Consider the following 20,317-nt stretch of genomic DNA (forward strand, 5'->3'; position numbering starts at 1 on the left):
TTACCAAACATGGGGTATCTCAATACAGGGTGACAATTACCAAGATATGGGTTATCTCAATACAGGGTGACAATTACCAAGATACTGAGTATCTCAATACAGGGTGACAAGTACCAAGACATGAGGTATCCCAATACAAGGTGACAAGTACCAAGACATGGAGTATCTCAATACAGGGTGACAAGTACCAAGAATTGGGGTATCTCAATACAGGGTGACAATTACCAAGAATTGGGGTATCTCAATACAGGGTGACAATTACCAAGATATGGGGTATCTCAATACAGGGTGACAATTACCAAGATACTGAGTATCTCAATACAGGGTGACAAGTACCAAGACATGAGGTATCTCAATACAGGGTGACAAGTACCAAGGCATGGTGTATCTCAATACAGGGTGACAAGTACCAAGATATGGGGTATCTCAATACAGGGTGACAATTACCAAGACATGGGGTATCTCAATACAGGGTGACAAGTACCAAGACATGGAGTATCTCAATACAGGGTGACAAGTACCAAGGCATGGAGTATCTCAATACAGGGTGACAATTACCAAGATATGAGGTATCTCAATACAGGGTGACAATTACCAAGACATGGAGTATCTCAATACAGGGTGACAATTACCAAGACATGAGGTATCTCAATACAGGGTGACAATTACCAAGATATGGGGTATCTCAATACAGGGTGACAAATACCAAACATGGGGTATCTCAATACAGGGTGACAATTACCAAGATATGAGGTATCTCAATACAGGGTGACAATTACCAAGACATGGAGTATCTCAATACAGGGTGACAATTACCAAGACATGAGGTATCTCAATACAGGGTGACAATTACCAAGATATGGGGTATCTCAATACAGGGTGACAAATACCAAACATGGGGTATCTCAATACAGGGTGACAATTACCAAGATATGGGGTATCTCAATACAGGGTGACAATTACCAAGACATGAGGTATCTCAATACAGGGTGACAAATACCAAACATGGGGTATCTCAATACAGGGTGACAATTACCAAGACATGGAGTATCTCAATACAGGGTGACAATTACCAAGACATGGAGTATCTCAATACAGGGTGACAATTACCAAACATGGTGTATCGCAATACAGGGTGACAAGTACCAAAACATGAGGTATCTCAATACAGGGTGACAAGTACCAAGACATGGAGTATCTCAATACAGGGTGACAATTACCAAGACATGGAGTATCGCAATACAGGGTGACAAGTACCAAGAATTGGGGTATCTCAATACAGGGTGACAATTACCAAGACATGGAGTATCTCAATACAGGGTGACACTTACCAAGACATGGGGTATCTCAATACAGGGTGACACTTACCAAGATATGGGGTATCTCAATACAGGGTGACAATTACCAAGACATGGGGTATCTCAATACAGGGTGACACTTACCAAGATATGGGGTATCTCAATACAGGGTGACAATTACCAAGACATGGGGTATCTCAATACAGGGTGACAAGTACCAAGACATGGGGTATCTCAATACAGGGTGACAAGAGTGGCTGGAGAAATTAGATTTGCTTTGAGAAATCAGGAAATCAAATGTTTAATAAAAGAAAAGTAAATTATTTCCCTGTTATTGAGAAGACAAGAGCCCAGAATTTGGAATATTTTTTATATAGAACTGTACTTTTAAATGAGAATAGCATGCTGTGATTACTGAAACACTATGGACAGAGATGCAGGTTTTTTCCATTTACATGTATCTAAATCAGATAACAAGCACATTAGGCTAAAGTAAAAAAAAGCTAACAATGCTGAGACCAGACAGATGGAGAGAAATCAGAAGCTGAAGTTATTTAGCTGCATGTGTGTTGGATCTGGTGAAAAACTGATAAGCCTTGTAGAATGTAAAATATTTCCGTTAAGTGCTGTCAAGTAATGTTGAATGGAGGTTTTGTACAAAGGATGTTTGTCAGTTCATAAATTGTGCAATGGAAATCTGTAATTCAGGAGATTCAAATAAGAGGAAATTACTTATTACACCTTAAGGGATGTAATTCAGTAGAATTAACTGATCATGAGGGGTCATTCACAAATGCTAAGAGGGAATAGATCAGTAGAACTCAGGGGAGATAAATCAGTGTAACGCAAGGGAGATAAGTCAATATAACTCAGCGAAGATAGATCAGTGTAACGCAAGAGAGATGAGTCAGTATACCTTAAGGGAGATAGTCAGTATAACTCAGGGGAGATAAATCAGTATAACTCAAGGGGAAAGTATAACTAGGGGGAGATAAGACAGTATAACTCAGGGGAAATAAGACAGTATAATTCAGGGGAGATAAGACAGTATAATTCAGGGGAAATAAGACAGTATAACTCAGGGGAGACAAATCAGTATACCTTCAGGGAGATAGTCAGTATAACTCAGGGGAGATAAGTCAGTAAACCTCAAGGGGAGATAAGTCAGTAAAACTCAAGGGGAGATAAGTCAGTATACCACAGGGGGAGATACTTCTGTATAAATTGGTTCAGTTTATGATACAATAAAGGTCAAGGTCAATGAAAATTTTGCCTTTAAATGACCACTTGTGTTCTGAATATGTTTTAACCTGTAAACTATCAAAAGTGATTCACACAGCACTTCTTTAGATAACCATGATCTAGGCTGAGTTTTAATGTTAAACTAATGTTTTTGACTTGAAATTTTACCCGTATACCAGTGCCACTGGCTTTTACTTGTGTATGAAAACCACATAGTTATGAAGGGTTTTCCTTAGAGAGTTTATTACTTTCTATAAAGGGCATCCTTTGTAACAGGGCCTGGACTTATTAATAGAGTTGTGGAACACAAACATTGGCACGTTTCACAAGAAGCTGGGGAATTCAAAGAAACGTGCTGTGCTATCTCATTCTGGGGTTCTGTTTTCGTGCTAGTACAAGGTGAGCTGAATATTAATGTTTTCTGTAAACTGTATTTTTTAAAATTTCACAGCAATTAATTTTACAGCAACAAAATCTAACGGCAATTAAACTATTGACGATCATGCATGTAAAGAATTTTGTCTGTAACAAAGAATTCATTTTTTTAGGTTTCAATTATATAATACCTGAATGATCAGTTAATTGTAAATATGTATACTGCATGTATCAGCACTGATTCTTAGTAACTACTGTAAACTGACTACAGAGTGTCATAGAGATCCTTAGTGACTACTGTAAACTGACTACAGAGTGTCATAGAGATCCTTAGTGACTACTGTAAACTGACTACAGAGTGTCATAGAGATCCTTAGTGACTACTGTAAACTGTCTACAGAGTGTCATAGAGATCCTTAGTGACTACTGTAAACTGTCTACAGAGTGTCATAGAGATCCTTAGTGACTACTGTAAACTGACTACAGAGTGTCATAGAGATCCATAGTGACTACTGTAAACTGACTACAGAGTGTCATAGAGATCCTTAGTGACTACTGTAAACTGACTACAGAGTGTCATAGAGATCCATAGTGACTACTGTAAACTGACTACAGAGTGTCATAGAGATCCTTAGTGACTACTGTAAACTGACTACAGAGTGTCATAGAGATCCATAGTGACTACTGTAAACTGACTACAGAGTGTCATAGAGATCCTTAGTGACTACTGTAAACTGACTACAGAGTGTCATAGAGATCCTTAGTGACTACTGTAAACTGACTACAGAGTGTCATAGAGATCCTTAGTGACTACTGTAAACTGACTACAGAGTGTCATAGAGATCCTTAGTGACTACTGTAAACTGTCTAGAGTGTCATAGAGATCCTTAGTGACTACTGTAAACTGACTACAGAGTGTCATAGAGATCCTTAGTGACTACTGTAAACTGTCTACAGAGTGTCATAGAGATCCTTAGTGACTACTGTAAACTGTCTACATAGTGTCATAGAGATCCTTAGTGACTACTGTAAACTGACTACAGAGTGTCATAGAGATCCATAGTGACTACTGTAAACTGACTACAGAGTGTCATAGAGATCCTTAGTGACTACTGTAAACTGACTACAGAGTGTCATAGAGATCCATAGTGACTACTGTAAACTGACTACAGAGTGTCATAGAGATCCTTAGTGACTACTGTAAACTGACTACAGAGTGTCATAGAGATCCTTAGTGACTACTGTAAACTGACTACAGAGTGTCATAGAGATCCTTAGTGACTACTGTAAACTGACTACAGAGTGTCATAGAGATCCTTAGTGACTACTGTAAACTGACTACAGAGTGTCATAGAGATCCTTAGTGACTACTGTAAACTGTCTAGAGTGTCATAGAGATCCTTAGTGACTACTGTAAACTGACTACAGAGTGTCATAGAGATCCTTAGTGACTACTGTAAACTGTCTACAGAGTGTCATAGAGATCCTTAGTGACTACTGTAAACTGTCTACAGAGTGTCATAGAGATCCTTAGTGACTACTGTAAACTGACTACAGAGTGTCATAGAGATCCTTAGTGACTACTGTAAACTGACTACAGAGTGTCATAGAGATCCTTAGTGACTACTGTAAACTGTCTACAGAGTGTCATAGAGATCCTTAGTGACTACTGTAAACTGACTACAGAGTGTCATAGAGATCCTTAGTGACTACTGTAATCTGACTACAGAGTGTCATAGAGGTCCTTACTAAAATTTCTTCAAAAACCTCATGCCCAACTATGTCACTTGCAATTTAATGAAAACAAAAAACTTGTTTGTTATCCTGAATTAGGTTATTCCTCTTGATAAATATCTTAATCAGGTTCAGTATAGATGGTACTATTTCATAGCCTCAGCAGTAAGCCTCTCCTTTATTTAAGAGATTTTGTGTTGGACACTCTGGCCTCACAACTAGATACATACATATACTGACCACAAAGTGTGATGTCACATCGGCCATTGTTGCATACTGATTAAGAAGTGTTTACTGCATAGAGAATATCTGATATGTATAATTATACCATATGATGATAGATGACTGGTCAGTTAAAGGTCAAACGGTCACACACTAGATCTACAATTACTTAATTCACAATACTGACTTGTGTTTCAGGTTCCCTTAGCAAACCATTGTGTGTCCGAGGAGGGTCGAAGGGGAAAGATGTATGGGATGTTACTGGAGAGTGTCCAGCATTACGTTAAAACTGAACATGGAGAGGAAGTGTGGCGGGCTATACTGGAACACATCGGTCTGAGGAACACAGTTTTCAACACACATGGCATCTACCCGGACCGTGTAATGTTAGACCTGTCTAAAGCCTGTAGCAAAGTAATTGGTGATCGAACATCGGAGGAATATCTGCAGTACTTTGGTCAGTGTTTCGTGAAGTTTTTTAGTCATTATGGCTATGACAAAATTGTTCGGATATCAGGACGTCACTACCGTGACTTTCTAAAGGAAATTGACAATTTGCATGAAACCATGCGGTTTACCTTCCCTCGAATGCACAGTCCATCTTTCAATGTGAGCGATGAGGATGTTGACGGTTGTGTGTTGGTGTATCGGTCGAAACGTAAGGGATTTACGCCCTATGTTATCGGCCAGTTGTGTGAATGTGCCTCTCAGTTTTACAACATTAATGTGACTGTCAGTAAAGTCACACAAAGCACGATTGATATCGGCTATCACACACAGTTCCGTCTCAATTTCAAAAACAGTGCCTATAGGGAGGACATTGGAGCCACATCGCCACTTTTCCCATCCCAGTTCCCTACTTTGTCTGCCAACACGTTATTTAAGGTATATAAGGCTGCAAACCGTAATCTGAGTTAAGATAGTCATGGATCAAATGCAATGAATATAATAGAAAAGTTGAAAAGAAGTTTAATGCAGTTAATGGACTTAATGTAAGTCAGACATACAGATGTGTTTGTACCCTGTAGGCCTGTACTATTGACTGTACTTCAACTTGAATTAATGTTGTGATTTCAGGTGTAAGTGCATGATGCTTGTTTCTGTTGTAATCTTGTGCAGGGCATTAACGTATATACAATATGTAGGCACCTTAAATTACCAAATTTTAGATGTACCTCATTGGTTCGTGGAGTATTGTTTAGCTAAAGTATATATACAGAGTTATGGCCCTTTATTTTAAGGTTTTTTTTCCAGAGAGGAAAATGAGAATCAAGGATTTGCTAAAAAAAACTTTAATTTTTCAAGTTTTAGTGCTTTGTTTGAAGTATATATATAGCATTTTTGGAAAGATAGTGATCATTCTGATGTTTTTTGTCTTTTTTTTCTCAAAATGAAACGAAGTTTAAATCGGTAAGCTAATCCTTTAAGATATTCAATCACCCTTCCTTTTTTAGTGTCTATGACCAGCTATTTATCCCAGGTGCAGGTTGGCTACATTATATAGTTATGTGTATGAGTAAGTTATAATAGGAATTCAGAAAACATACAGTAAAATAAAATAGCTCAAAATAGCTCATACAATATTATAGTTAAAATGCCCTTGTGGTTTGTGCAGAAATGATTTAATCGGTGATGAAAGTGGATACATGTATACATCAAGGTATAGAGTTAAATCAGTCATGCGTGACGACCTATAATTAAAAACTAATTATACACAATCAACTTGGTAGTCCTACATTTTAATGCTCAAGTCAAATATCTGAACAACATACCACATTATGAAAGTCAATAAAGAAGTCCACACATGTTTTCAAATGTATTTTAAATACCGTATTTGGCCTAACAAGTTTACCTATAGTCACCCTTATCATCAGTGAGGTTGTTTAATCTGCAGTCTTCTAACATAAACATGGAGATAAATAATGCAGTCTATTTTAATCATGATTTCACATGAAATCTTGTCCTTGTAAATATATTTAGCCCACCATCATCAGATTCGACAGATTAATTTTCTCTCTATTAAAAATTCATAATGTTTTATCTTTATTATTATCATTATTTCTCTATTTTTTTTTAAAGAATCATTAACACTTTATAATTGAGTAATAAATTTTTCCATTTCAGATATTTCCATTTTGTATTGTATTCGATGAGAACATGGTGATAAGACACATGGGCACCAGCTTACCAATGCTGTTAGAGTCATACAATCTGATTGGCTCAGAATTTCCAACCAGATTCCTGATACGAAGGCCTCTGATAGACTGCACTTGGAACAATGTAATTACACTTACTTTGATGTTACCGCTGGGTCATTTTTATGTTTGCAGTTTCAAAATTATTTGGGGAATAAATCAAATTGATGAATTGCTTCAAAGGAAAGACTTGATTTTAGAAAATTGATTTCAGCACTAATCACTTTAAACAGGATGTTGACTGATAAGGTGGTCTCTTAAGACAATTAAACACGACTTAATTGTATATACAATCTGTATATGTATATCATTTGTACATATTAATATAAGGATTGTACTGTAATTATATTGCATTCATACCACCATAAATACATTAAAAATGCAGTTCAATCACTTTTTATAAGACATGTAAGTTGCTATTAAGAGGAGTATTTAGTGAGGTATATGAAACAAACAGCACCAATATATAGTTCATCTGTTTTACTCTGTTAAGTAAAAAATAAAAACAAAGAATATTTCTCAAAATCATTTCACATATTAATTATTTATCAAATAAAGTATTTTTTCACATGAAAATTTAACAGTTTAAACATGGCATAACTTCAAAATTAAAATAAATTTGCCTGACAGTAGTGTTAAAAGAATATCCCAGGTTCACCAAGGTAGGATGTACATGTATCGTTGACCTATTTACCCAGTTCTGCAGAACTGCCATGAAAAAAAATATGAAGATTGGTAATTTATCCTGGAAATGTTGCTATTTCAATGGAGTTATTCTGAGGAGAATTCAAAATAACTTCATTTAATATGTTTTCTGCGAAGATTTTGCTAAATCTTAATGAAATTTCCTTGGAGATTAGCATTTTCATGGAGATTTTCAACTGGGTATAGTTAGTGCATGCCTCTGTCTAAGTTTGAAGCAGCCACCATTTTGACTACAAAACATGGATAAATGTTATACTGTGCAGACTTTTAAAACCAAGGCCCAGTTGTTCAAAGGGTGATTAGGCTAATAAGAGTTTAACAACAATTTCACTCATCAGTCTTTTCTTACCTGTCCATTTTAAAGAATAATACATACACAGCTTTAGAGGTAAAGGACAAATGAGATTTTTACTTATAAAGTGATCAAGCTAATCACCTTTTGAACAACTGAGCCCAAGTGTGTTAACTTTCCAAAGATATTTCATATTAATGTTATGTCAAGAACTGTGAGACAAGGGATATTACCTAGAACTGTGAGACAAGGGATATTACCTAGAACTGTAGGACAAGGGATATTACCAAGAACTGTGAGACAAGGGATATTACCTAGAACTGTAGGACAAGGGATATTACCAAGAACTGTGAGACAAGGGATATTACCAGGAACTGTAGGACAAGGGATATTACCAAGAACTGTGAGACAATTTAAGGGATATTACCAAGAACTCAGACAAGGGATATTACCAAGAACTCAGACAAGAGATATTACCAAGAACTGTGAGACAAGGGATATTACCAAGAACTGTGAGACAAGGGATATTACCAAGAACTCAGACAAGGGACTTTACCAAGAACTGTGAGACAAGGGATATTACCAAGAACTCAGACAAGGGACTTTACCAAGAACTGTGAGACAAGGGATATTACCAAGAACTGTAGGACAAGGGATATTACCAAGAACTGTGAGACAAGGGATATTACCAAGAACTATGAGACAAGGGATATTACCAAGAACTGTAGGACAAGGGATATTACCAAGAACTGTGAGACAAGGGATATTACCAAGAACTGTGAGACAAGAGATATTACCAAGAACTGTAGGACAAGGGATATTACCTAGAACTGTGAGACAAGGGATATTACCAAGAACTGTAGGACAAGGGATATTACCCAAAACTGTGAGACAAGGGATATTACCAAGAACTGTAGGACAAGGGATATTACCAAGAACTGTGAGACAAGGGATATTACCTAGAACTGTGAGACAAGGGATATTACCTAGAAATGTGAGACAAGGGATATTACCAAGAACTGTAACTGTGAGACAAGGGATATTACCAAGAAATGTGAGACAAGAGATATTACCAAGAAATGTGAGACAAGGGATATTACCAAGAACTCAGACAAGAGATATTACCAAGAACTGTAGGACAAGAGATATTACCAAGAACTGTAGGACAAGGGATATTACCAAGAACTGTGAGACAAGGGATATTACCAAGAACTGTGAGACAAGGGATATTACCTAGAACTGTAGGACAAGGGATATTACCAAGAACTGTAGGACAAGGGATATTACCAAGAACTGTAGGACAAGAGATATTACCAAGAACTGTAGGACAAGAGATATTACCAAGAACTGTGAGACAAGGGATATTACCAGGAACTGTAGGACAAGGGATATTACCAAGAACTATGAGACAAGGGATATTACCAAGAACTGTGATACAAGAGATATTACCAAGAACTGTGAGACAATTAGATATTACCAAGAACTGTAGGACAAGGGATATTACCCAAAACTGTGAGACAAGATATTACCAAGAACTGTGAGACAAGGGATATTACCAAAAACTGTGAGACAAGATGTTACCAAGAACTGTAGGACAAGGGATATTACTTGAAACGCTATAAATAATTCATGGCAATGCTCATTTAAGCAATAAACTGCCTTTATATGTTTTTAATGATTGAGCTTTGCAAGCAAACTGGGAATATCAATAAACAGTTTGCTGTTAAGATTTAAATTCCTAGAGTTATATAGGTTGTCTTGTACAATGCATTGATTCTTAGAGTAAGATTTAAGATAAGTTATTCATTACCAACCCTGTTTTTCTATAGACCTGTCATAGAAGATACATAGCATTTGATGGTGAATTGTTGTTGTCTCCATATTGCTCCAAGCATATCATATTAACTGCCACGCGCCGAATGGTATTGACAGGCCTTTAGATTGTGTGCATTATTTCTGGTTATTTGATATGGTGGCACTACCATTTTGATGTAATACATTGAAATGACACATGGCATTATATTTCATTTTTAGAAAAAATTGAAGAAAATGGGAATGCATTGAAAATTTAAAATCATCAGGTCCATCTCAAAATTTCCATGAAATTATTGAATTATTGACCTGAAGAGCAATGACAGTACATTTTACTTTGATAACTAGACCTTGTGATTATAAATATCTAGTGATATCGAGTACCCAGAGCTGGAGATGAGACCCCTGACAGATGCTGTGATATTTGCTCCACATGAATGTCTCCAGTATAAGTGTTTACCACAATGTTACTGATTTTCCTTTTATTGATTATTCCACGATGCATTTGATGACTAATTTTTCATAGCAGGTGATAAAGTGATTTGTGTGTCATGTTTCGTTGCACTTTAGCACTTTATTGAAGTTGGTTGCCATATTGCTGTTCTTGGACTTATCAGACATGTTACGCCTTCAATTGTTGTTTTCCCTTGTAATGGTCTTGATAAGACAAATTCTTTGTAACACATTTTTCTGAATTTGACCATCATTTTCATCAATGTTGATGACAAGATTTTGTAGACAAAATGGCCAACACAGACCTGACAGTCGTACAAATTACAAATAAAAACAAAACAGTTTACTTTATCATTGGAGAGATGATTTGTTCTTTCCAGATTTTTATTTGTCCTCTAACTACATTTAAGCATAACCATCATAGTCTATGAGGAGTTGTTAATTAGACATTACTTCTATAGATATAATATAATAACCCTATCACCTTTTAAGACAGTGTCTCAAAATGGTATTATCCATTGTTTTAATCAGATATAGTCTTGAAATGTCACCATTTCTCACTTTATCAGACATCTTGGTTGGATGGTTACTCGTTTGACATATCTCCTTTAGCTGTCATTGACTGTGTTCAGGTGATGTGAGGGGGCCCGCTGGTCGAGTCCTCAGGTACCTGTATCCCCCTCAGGGGAGTCTTTTCCTAACTATCTGTTACATCCACAGATTCGGACAGCTGACTGACAAGGGCACCGCTATAGGTGGTCCTTCTCTGTCCTGTGTCAAACTCCATATTTGATCAGACCCCTTAAAATGTTCGCCTCACCTGAGATACGATCATGAATTGTCAGATGTTTTTGTTATCAGGTGAAGAGGTTACAGCGAGTGACATTCGAGGTCCAGTACCGGAGTCCAGTTCATCGCCTGTCCAATGCCAGCCTGGGGCCAGGTAACAGACCACAAGCCAGTAAAGTGTTGTTGCGCGGACAGGTGAAGTTTATGGAGGATTGGAATATGATGGTGTTTCTGTGTACTCCACTGTAAGTCTCTCCTAGATATACAATCATCAAGTATATCATAGTCTTAGTTTTCCCGTTTAAAAAAGCATTATGCCTTAATTTTTTTATAAATTAATTAATTATTTAATTTTGCAGTAGTTGAATTGTGTGGTAAACTTCTGGGTATTAGGTGGATTTAGTTTTATATATTTCATGGAATATAATTTCAAACAAAACATGTATGCATGGTTAGAACGACAAAACACAGGTAAATAAATATGTATACTAGGTAAGTTGTCTGGTGATAGGTTGGATAGGGATATTTATCTTCTGTTACGGTTGATAGTTATACAATATACTGTAATACCTATAGTATTCTCCTTAATAATGAAAGCGCCATAGGCGCGAGCCGAATTTTTTCTTTGGCGAGGGGTTTGGGGGCCAAAAATTTTCGGAAAATGAATTGATTACCAGTATATCAAATTTTGCATTCTTTCGGGGATAAGATTTTCGGTAAACGGGAGGGGGGGTTTGGCATAGGCCTTTTTTTTTTAAGGCTATAAAAAAAATTTCCTCATCCAGGCGCGATGTGTAACGTTAGAACCAAAAAATAACCAGAGACCTTTAGCTAGCTGAAGTATATTTTAACGGTGCTATTGATATCTGATGATATTTGATATTTTGATTTTTAGTGATAAAATAACATCTGTTGTTGCCAGATTTAGGTAATTACATACCATTGATTACATATTGATGATAGCAATGAAGCAAGCCCTATTAAAGAACGTAATATGATGAAACAACTTTGTTGAGATGAAACCTAGCAATTAGCAGAGACAGGTAGGAGGTTAACCAGTAATTAATTATGTAAATCTGACAGAACACTGACTATAGATGTTGAGACAAAATCTAACAATATATGGAGTCATGTAGGTGATAAACCAGTAACTAACCAAAGTCGACAGAACACTGAGTATAGTTGGTGACACAAAACCTAGAAATAGGCGGAGTCATGTAGTTGATAAACCAGTAACTAACTAATCAAAGAAATAAGGCAGTGGATTTACAAAGGGAGATAAACACATATCATTGAATTTCAAAATTATTTTACATTGTAAAAGCTGGTATCTTAAGGACCTATTGTCTGGTTTATCATATACAAAGTTGTAATTTTTAGTCAAAGCAGGTCAAGATGGGGGATCAATGGCCTGGATAAAGGGGCACAACAACATCTTTTTAGATGTTAACTGGAGGTGGGATAATAGCGGACAGTGTTGTTAATTACAGTGGGTACGGTAATTGATAAAATGGATTTTACAGTGACATGGATACACATGTATACAATATATACCTTGTATGGATATTTACTATAAATGGCCTAGTATAATAGAATATGCTTGTAATTTAATATTTTTTAGAACTTGATGAATGTTTGAATGAAATTAGAATTAAAGGTAATGAGTCGAAAATTATATTCATGGTTTAACATCTGACACACAATGTCATGTGCCATAGTATGCAAAAATATCTCTTTATTTATATATAGCTTTGGTTTAAGAATATTTAATTGTCACAGTGCAAGATATTGCCAATTCTAAAGAAAGTGGTTTTTTTCATATTTAAAGCATGAAATGCATAACAGTTGTCTCCCCTTAAAGACACTTACCCATATTACTACAGATACAATGTCAGCATCAAAAAGACATTACCAAAGTGTAGAGATTCCCACCATTATTTGACTATGATTGATGGCAGTATAGGGTTTTCACTATGATTGATGGCAGTGTAGGGTTTTGACTATGATTGATGGCAGTATAAGGTTTTGACTATGGTTGATGGCAGTATAAGGTTTTGACTATGATTGATAGCAGTGTAGGGTTTTGACTATGATTGATGGCAGTATAAGGTTTTGACTATGGTTGATGGCAGTATAAGGTTTTGACTATGGTTGATGGCAGTGTAGGGTTTTCACTATGATTGATGGCAGTATGGAGTTTTATCAGTGGCCTAACCAACTTGTTTTTGTGGCAGTATCAGTGGCCTAACTGACTTGTTTTTGTGGCAGTATTAGTGGCCTAACTGACCTTTTTTGTGGCAGAATTAGTGGCCTAACTGACTTGTTTTTGTGGCAGTATAAGGGGCCTAACTGACTTGTTTTTGTGGCAGTATAAGGGGCCTAACTGACTTGTTTTTGTGGCAGTATCAGTGGCCTAACTAACTTGTTTTTGTGGCAGTATCAGTGGCCTAACTGACTTGTTTTTGTGGCAGTATCAGTGGCCTAACTGACTTGGAGAAGATGGGACTATACATCAGTGACCTGAACATGTATGATAATAGTCGGCAGATGGTCATGACTGGCTGGCAACACTCTTCAGTACTGGAGTATTCTATAGAACAGGTGAGTAAGGTCACATGGGGTCAGGGTCAAATCAAGGCAAAATCATTTTCTGTTGATTCTTTAGTCTAGAATAACAGTTAACAGTTCAGGGCAATGCTGCTTAAAAAGATTGAGACTAACCATCTCTTTCCCAGAAAACACTTAAGGCTGCAGTTACAATGCTTACCCAGAGTCTTTCGATCCTCTGTTAAGGCTGTGAACTTTACAATACATATACACTGTTAACTACCTGAGTGGGGTCAACATAGCAGTGATTATGTATGTCCTATATAAAGGGCACATGTCATTAGATGTATATCCTACACAAAGGACACATGTCATTAGATATATATCCTATACAAAGAGCATGTGTCATTAGATATGTCCTAGATAAAGGGCACATGTCATTAGATATGTCCTACACAAAGGACACATGTCATTAGGTATGTCCTACACAAAGGACACATGTCATTAGGTATGTCCTATATAAAGGGCAAATGTCATTAAATATGTCCTTGACATAGGGCACATGTCATTAAATATGTCCTAGACAAAGGACACATGTCATTAGGTATGTCCTAGACAAAGGACACATGTCATTAGGTATGTCCTACACAAAGGGCACATGACATTAGATATGTCCTAGACAAAGGACACATGTCATTAGGTATATCCTAGACAAAGGACACATGTCATTAATTATGTCCTAGACAAAGGACACATGTCATTAGGTATGTCCTAGACAAAGGTCACATGTCATTAGGTATGTCCTTGACAAAGGGCACATGTCATTAGAAATGTCCTAGACAAAGGACACATGTCATTAGGTAATCTCCTATATAAAGGGCACATGTCATTAGGTATGTCCTATATAAAGGGCACATGTCATTAGGTATGTCCTATATAAAGGGCACATGTCTATATAAAGGACACATGTCATTAGGTATGTCCTAGACAAAGGACACATGTCATTAGGTATGTCCTAGACAAAGGGCACATGACATTAGATATGTCCTAGACAAAGGGCACATGTCATTAGGTACGTCCTAGACAAAGGTCACATGTCATTAAATATGTCCTAGACAAAGGACACATGTCATTAGGTATGTCCTAGACAAAGGTCACATGTCATTAGGTATGTCCTAGACATAGGGCACATGTCATTAGGTATATGTCCTATACAAAGGGCACATGTCATTAGATATGTCCTATATAAAGGGCACATGTCATTAAATATGTCCTTGACATAGGGCACATGTCATTAAATATGTCCTATATAAAGGGCACATGTCATTAGATATGTCCTATATAAAGGGCACATGTCATTAGATATGTCCTATATAAAGGGCACATGTCATTAAATATGTCCTTGACATAGGGCACATGTCATTAGATATGTCCTATATAAAGGGCACATGTCATTAGATATGTCCTATATAAAGGGCACATGTCATTAGGTATGTCCTAGATAAAGGGCACATGTCATTAGGTATGTCCTAGACAAAGGACACATGTCATTAGGTATGTCCTAGACAAAGGACACATGTCATTAGGTATGTCCTAGACAAAGGACACATGTCATTAGGTATGTCCTAGACAAAGGGCACATGTCATTAGATATGTTCTATATAAAGGGCACATGTCATTAGGTTAAAATGACTGATGGAGCATATCTTTAGAAATCTATATAATAGGAAAATATGTCTAAAAGTCTACATAATTTCTCCATAAATCTGTATAATGTGTCAATATGTAAGTATGATATATTCATTGATCTGTATAATTGTCCAAAAGTCTTTATTTGTCCATTATTGTTTTCCAATAGATCAGCATAATTTGTCAAGATGTCTCTTTGATTTGCCATAAATCTTCATAATTTGTCCATTAATCTTCATATCTTGTCCATTAATCTAAAGCAATTACCCATGAATCTGTATAATTTGTCAAGAAGGCTATATTTCTATATGAATTGTCCATTAATGTACAGTATATATATATGATTTCTATACAATATTTATTTATAACCATCACAGCAAGTGAAACAGAGTGAGAAGATTTCGGAGACAATGAGAGAATTGGATGATTGGCAGCACAATAGTAACATGCTTCTGTACAATATGATACCGGAGACCATCGCCAAGGACCTCAAAGAAGGCGTTGACCCCATCAAAACCTGTCAGGTACGTATATAAAAATTACATGGTAACCCTCCCAGAAAAGTTTTCCCTCAGGTCATTATACAATCTATAAAAAAGTGAGCAATGGTAATTTTCATAGTTTATGAATTATGAATAAAGTATAAGTGTTTGTTTTGTCCCAGGACCTGTTTGAGTAAAGTTTAAGTGTTAGTTCCTGGACCTGTTTGAGTAAACTTTAAGTGATTGTCACTGGAATTGTTTGAGTAAAATTTAAGTGTTGTCTCTGGACCAGTTTAGGTAAAGTCTAAGTGTTGTCTCTGGACCTGTTTGAGTAAAGTTTAGGTGTTTGTCCCTGGACCTGTTTGAGTAAAGTTTAAGTGTTTGTCACTGGACATGTTTAGGTAAAATTTAAGTGTTGTCCCTGGACCTGTTTAGGTAAAGTCTAAGTGTTGTCTCTGGACCTGTTTGAGTAATGTTTAGGTGTTTGTCCCTGGACCTGTTTGAGTAAAATTTAAGTGATTGTCACTGGACCTGTTTAGGTAAAGTGTTGTCCTTGGACTTGTTTGAGTAAAGTTTTAGTGTTGTCCCTGAACTTAGGTGTTAAGTCCCAGGACCTGTTTGAGTAAACTTTAAGTGATTGTCACTGGAATTGTTTGAGTAAAATTTAAGTGTTGTCTCTGGACCAGTTTAGGTAAAGTCTAAGTGTTGTCTCTGGACCAGTTTAGGTAAAGTCTAAGTGTTGTCTCTGGACCTGTTTGAGTAAAGTTTAGGTGTTTGTCCCTGGACCTGTTTGAGTAAAGTTTAAGTGTTTGTCACTGGACATGTTTAGGTAAAATTTAAGTGTTGTCCCTGGACCTGTTTAGGTAAAGTCTAAGTGTTGTCTCTGGACCTGTTTGAGTAAAGTTTAGGTGTTTGTCCCTGGACCTGTTTGAGTAAAGTTTAAGTGTTTGTCACTGGACATGTTTGAGTAAAATTTAAGTGATTGTCACTGGACCTGTTTAGGTAAAGTGTTGTCCTTGGACTTGTTTGAGTAAAGTTTTAGTGTTGTCCCTGAACTTGTTTAATTAAAGATAAAGTGTTGTCCTTTGACCTGTTTGAGTACTGTTTAAGTGTTTGCCCCTAGACATGTTTGAGTAAAATTTAAGTGTTGGACCATGGGCTTGTTTGAGTAAAGTTTTAGTGTTGTCCCTGAACTTGTTTAAGTGAAGATAAAGTGTTGTCCTTTGACCTGTTTGAGTACTGTTTAAGTGTTTGTCCCTAGACATGTTTGAGTAAAATTTAAGTGTTGGACCATGGGCTTGTTTGATTAAAGTTTAAGTGTTTATCCCTGGACTTGTTTGAGAGAATTTCAAATGTTGGACGCTGGACTTGTATGTTTAAAGTTTAAGTGTAGGTACCTTGATTTGTTTAATTAAAGTTTAAGTGCTAGTCCTTCGATTTGTTTGATTAAAATTTAAGTGGTTGTACCTCGACTTGTTTTATTAAAGTTTAGTGTTGTCCTTTACATGTACCTGTTTGAGTGAAGTTTAAGTCTTGGACAGAGGGCTTGTTTGAATAAAATTAAATGTCACCCACGGGGCCTATTACAGATCAAATAAATCTGCTTGATAAGTAGATTGTTATAACTACCTAAATTTGTGAATATTTTACAGGTATTTGATGATGTGACAATCCTGTTCAGTTACCTGGTAGATTTTAATCTGATCTGTGCCAGGGGGACTCCTTTGCAGATTGTCCAGTGTATCAACAACATCTTCACTGTGTTTGATAATGTGGTGGACAAACATGGTTGTTTCAAGGTAAAGGTCTTGCATAAATGAAGTGCACGTAACTATGAGTTATCTCCCTTGAACTGTTATTTTAATTAATAAATTTACTTCTTTCTTTTTCCATTATTTTGGAGGTTAGGAGTTGAGATTTAAGATGTCTACTGTATATCAAACATTTTGTAATTTATTTTGGAGGTGAAGAAATGAGAATCAAGATGTACACTGTATATGTAATACTTCTTTATCTATTTTGGAGGTTGGGAGTTGAGAACTAAGATGTATGTCTATATAACCTTTTCGTTTTAATATTTTAGAGATTAAGAGATTGGAATTAAGATGCATTATATAGCATTTTGTTTTTATTTTGGAGGTTGAGACATTGGGAGATGCGGTGTATATGGTTGCAGGCGGCGTTCCTGACAGACGTCCCAATCATGCCCACCAGGTGGCAGGCCTGGCTCTAGATTTGCTTCAACTTTCTAATGAACTCCATGACCCAACCACCGGAAAAAGTCTCCAGTTTCGATTGGGCATGCATACTGGTGGGGTAGTGGGTGGGGTCATAGGTCGCCGAATGCCGCAGTACTGCCTGTTTGGGGACACTGTGAACACAGCTTCTCGTATGCAATCTCATGGCAAGGTGAGTGGATCATGTAACAGCAGGATGTTTTTGTCTGTCAAATGATAAGAAATTGTATGATCTAAAATATATTCAGTTTACCTCTATGACTTTTCCTGACATCTCCGGATGTCTGGACATGTTTAAAATATTTCTGAAAAGTCATAGGGTGTTGTTTTATCTCAGGACAGGTAGATTATAGATTGATATGTATAGGTATCCTTTTTTTATGCATATAAGGAATGTTTTCTTAATAGGAGGAAATATTGACTCCAGGATATTTTTGTTAAACTGCAGCCAGGAAAAATACACCTGAGTGAACAGTGTCATCAACACCTGATAGGGAGCAGCTACATCATGGTGTCCAGGGGTACCATCAATGTCAAGGTGAGGTTTGTTTGGTGTCCAGGGGTACCATCAATGTCAAGGTGAGGTTTGTTTGGTGTCCAGGGGTACCATCAATGTCAAGGTGAGGTTTGTTTGGTGTCCAGGGGTACCATCAATGTCAAGATGAGGGTTTTTGTGTCCAGGGGTACTATCAATGTCAAGGTGTAGTTTTTTTATGTCCAGGGATACCATCAATGCCAAGGTGAGGGTTTTTGGTATCCAGGGGTACCATCAATGTCAAGGTGAGGGTTTTTGGTATCCAGGGGTACGCTCATTGTCAAGGTGAGGTTTTTAGATGTCCAGGGGTACCATCAATGTCAAGGTGAGGTTTTTTGTGTCCAGGGGTACTATCAATGTCAAGGTGTAGTTGTTTTATGTCCAGGGATACTATCAATGTCAAGGTGAAGGTTTTTTCATGTCAAGGGGTACTATCAATGTCAAGGTCAGGTTTTTTGATGTCCAGGGGTAATATCAATGTCAAGGTGAGGGTTTTTGGTATCCAGGGGTACTATCAATGTCAAGGTGAGGGTTTTTGGTATCCAGGAGTACTATCAATGATAAGGTGAGGTTTTTTGATGTCCAGGGGTACTATCAATGTCAAGGTAAGGTTTTTGGTATCAAGGGGTACTTTCAATGTCAAGGTGAGGTGTTTTGTTATCCAGGAGTACTATCAATGATAAGGTGAGGTTTTTTGATGTCCAGGGGTACTATCAATGTCAAGGTGAGGTGTTTTGATGTCCTGTGGTACTATCAATGTTAAGATGAGTTTTTTTTGGTATCCATAGGTACTGTCAATGTCAAATTGAGGTTTTTTTGAGACCATGTCTTTTGGTTGAAACAATGGAAAATTACAAAATTGATCTAAAGAAGGACAGTCATTGTAGGATTAGCATTAAATTAATAAGGGAGCAAATTCAAATTGTTCCAATCGGTTGTTGTCAGGTGAGCCCTTTGCTTTTTTAACACAAAACTTTGACTAGCAGGACATTGATGATAAAGGGGACACAATTCAGGTTTTTTTTTTTGTCATGGTAACGGTAATAGGGTTCTCAGAGGCACCCTTTATATATAGCTCAAAGTGGGGAACTCTTTTGTGATTCTACATGGAATAATCCAAGGACTTGATTTTTAGCTTAATTTGTATATACCCTGAATATCTAGATTAGTTCATAGGGCCTTTGGTGTCCAACTAGGTGACAGGATCATTTTATTCAGCAATAACTCAAACAATTGCCTGTTTCAAACAAATGGTATGGATTATAGTCCTCCTATAGGGACAGGATGGTGGGAATCAACTACTTCCAATATGTTCATGGAAGGATTTTGATTAAGTTCACTGTAGAACATATCTATGGGTCATACAGATTCTGATTAATATCAGTAAAGGTGCAGTGACTCTTCCTGGACACGGTCCAAAGGAAACAGGATGTAAGTATAGGGTTTAGATTGATCAACAGTGAAACAGTTAACATACAAATGCTGGCCTATCTCATCTGTAACCAGATGTTAGTTTTGTTTCCACTGGTTTAACAGAAATAAGAAATTTACCATTTTGAGGTCAGAAGGTTGAGATGGCTATGCACGCTCCTTAGACATTTTTTTTTCATTTTTGTTTGTCCAGTCATATAAATTCTATACCACAGCTGAGTTGTCATGAACCGTAATTAAATCATTGATCTGTAAGATTCGTTATTTGATAAAGGCAAA

At 36.8% G+C, this 20,317-nt stretch overlaps 1 protein-coding gene across 1 annotated transcript in view; it reads left to right on the top strand.

Annotated features, from left to right (window-relative positions):
* LOC117335916 (soluble guanylate cyclase 88E-like) overlaps positions 1–20,317 on the top strand; it is a 50,984-nt gene that overhangs the window by 8,420 nt on the left and 22,247 nt on the right. The window contains exons 2-9 of the mRNA XM_033896197.1: positions 5,070–5,756; positions 6,996–7,151; positions 11,190–11,362; positions 13,589–13,718; positions 15,731–15,877; positions 17,488–17,634; positions 17,975–18,244; positions 18,521–18,610. Of these exons, the coding sequence (XP_033752088.1) occupies positions 5,070–5,756; positions 6,996–7,151; positions 11,190–11,362; positions 13,589–13,718; positions 15,731–15,877; positions 17,488–17,634; positions 17,975–18,244; positions 18,521–18,610 (1,800 nt within the window). The remainder of the gene's footprint in view (positions 1–5,069; positions 5,757–6,995; positions 7,152–11,189; positions 11,363–13,588; positions 13,719–15,730; positions 15,878–17,487; positions 17,635–17,974; positions 18,245–18,520; positions 18,611–20,317) is intronic.

This window comes from Pecten maximus, chromosome 10 (assembly GCF_902652985.1).
Source record: "Pecten maximus chromosome 10, xPecMax1.1, whole genome shotgun sequence".
NCBI classification, from domain to species: Eukaryota; Metazoa; Mollusca; class Bivalvia; order Pectinida; family Pectinidae; genus Pecten; species Pecten maximus.